The sequence below is a fragment of the Trichoderma citrinoviride genome (genome assembly GCF_003025115.1).
Source record: "Trichoderma citrinoviride strain TUCIM 6016 unplaced genomic scaffold BBK36scaffold_142, whole genome shotgun sequence".
NCBI classification, from domain to species: Eukaryota; Fungi; Ascomycota; class Sordariomycetes; order Hypocreales; family Hypocreaceae; genus Trichoderma; species Trichoderma citrinoviride.
In genome coordinates this window covers 1-1,163 of record NW_020194850.1, presented here as the reverse complement: position 1 = coordinate 1,163, position 1,163 = coordinate 1, and the positions used below count along the sequence as shown (strand labels likewise).

General features: G+C 57.5%; 1 protein-coding gene across 1 annotated transcript; it reads left to right on the top strand.

Annotated features, from left to right (window-relative positions):
- Positions 1 to 453: 453 nt before the first annotated feature.
- On the top strand, positions 454 to 1,163 carry BBK36DRAFT_148737 (hypothetical protein; the record flags this gene model as incomplete). The annotated part of the gene is made up of 1 exon (XM_024897560.1): positions 454 to 1,163. A coding segment is annotated over one exon (710 nt), but the record flags the coding sequence as incomplete, so codon positions are not given.

Below are 1,163 nucleotides of genomic sequence, written 5' to 3'. Positions count from 1 at the left end.
CCCCTTGCAGTCCCTTCTTGAGTCACACACACACTCTCTCACAGACAGGCAGCCAATCTCCAATCTCATCACCTTCTAGCTCGGCAGCATCAAGAGACACTTCACACACAAACAGGCTCTACGACACCGGCAAAATCTTTTCGCCGAGACATCGTCCGCGGGCCTTTCCAGCATCTCCCCGAGCAGCAGACCAGCTTCGCATATTTTGCCTGACAAGTCGCTGTGTCGAGCACGTCGAGAGAAGGTGAAATACACGTCCGGGACGTACCGTAACCGTCTCTGACTTCAAACCCCACGGCTTGGCCACTATTAAGCGACGACTTCGTGCTTCTTTAAGCAGCGGCATCATCATCTTCATCAGATTTCGCCGAAATTTCCTCCTCCTCCTCCTCTTCTTTTCAGTTGGTTGTGTCAACGTTGCGATACAGTGCTCATCCATCTCGTCTCACTGCCATGGATCGTCAACCTTCGCACGATGTCCTGAACAACTCGGCTCATGACAAGATCCTGGATCCTCCTGGCAATGACACGAAGAGTGCTGCCAGCCAGTCGGCCAGCTCTTCAGCGCCGAGCAACACCACCGTCGGAAATGTCCTAGGCGATATTTCACACCAAGAGTCGCGGCCTCCATATCATCCCCCTTCCTCCCAGGCAAATCATCAGCTTGACGATAAACAAGCACAAGGCACCAGACAAGGACCAGCAGACACGCCAAATGGAGAGAGACACGGAGACGCTCATGGCGACACCATCACATCGCCTCTTAACCCAAGCCAGAAACCCCAAGCACAGCCGGCAGAAAGCCGCCCAAGCCAGCCAACGCCCTCAGAGCGTGCCGCCAGACCAATGTCCATATCGTCCCTCCTGACTCACCCAAACGGCGTCTACATGTTCCCCGAGCTCTCCGCCTCAGAGCAGGACGCGCTCTCTCGCGAAGCCCTCGCGGAAGCCGAAGAGTCCATCGTCGCCGACATCCCCGAGAGCGTCCACGGCGGACCCGACGACTCTGCCTCGGACGCCGGCTACGACAGCGACAGCGTCAGCTCCGCGAGCACGTCCGCCATGTCCTCCGTCCGCGACTACATGTACGAGAATGGCCGCCGCTATCACCGCTTCCGCGAGGGCAGCTACAACTTCCCCAACGACGACGTGGAGCAGGAGAG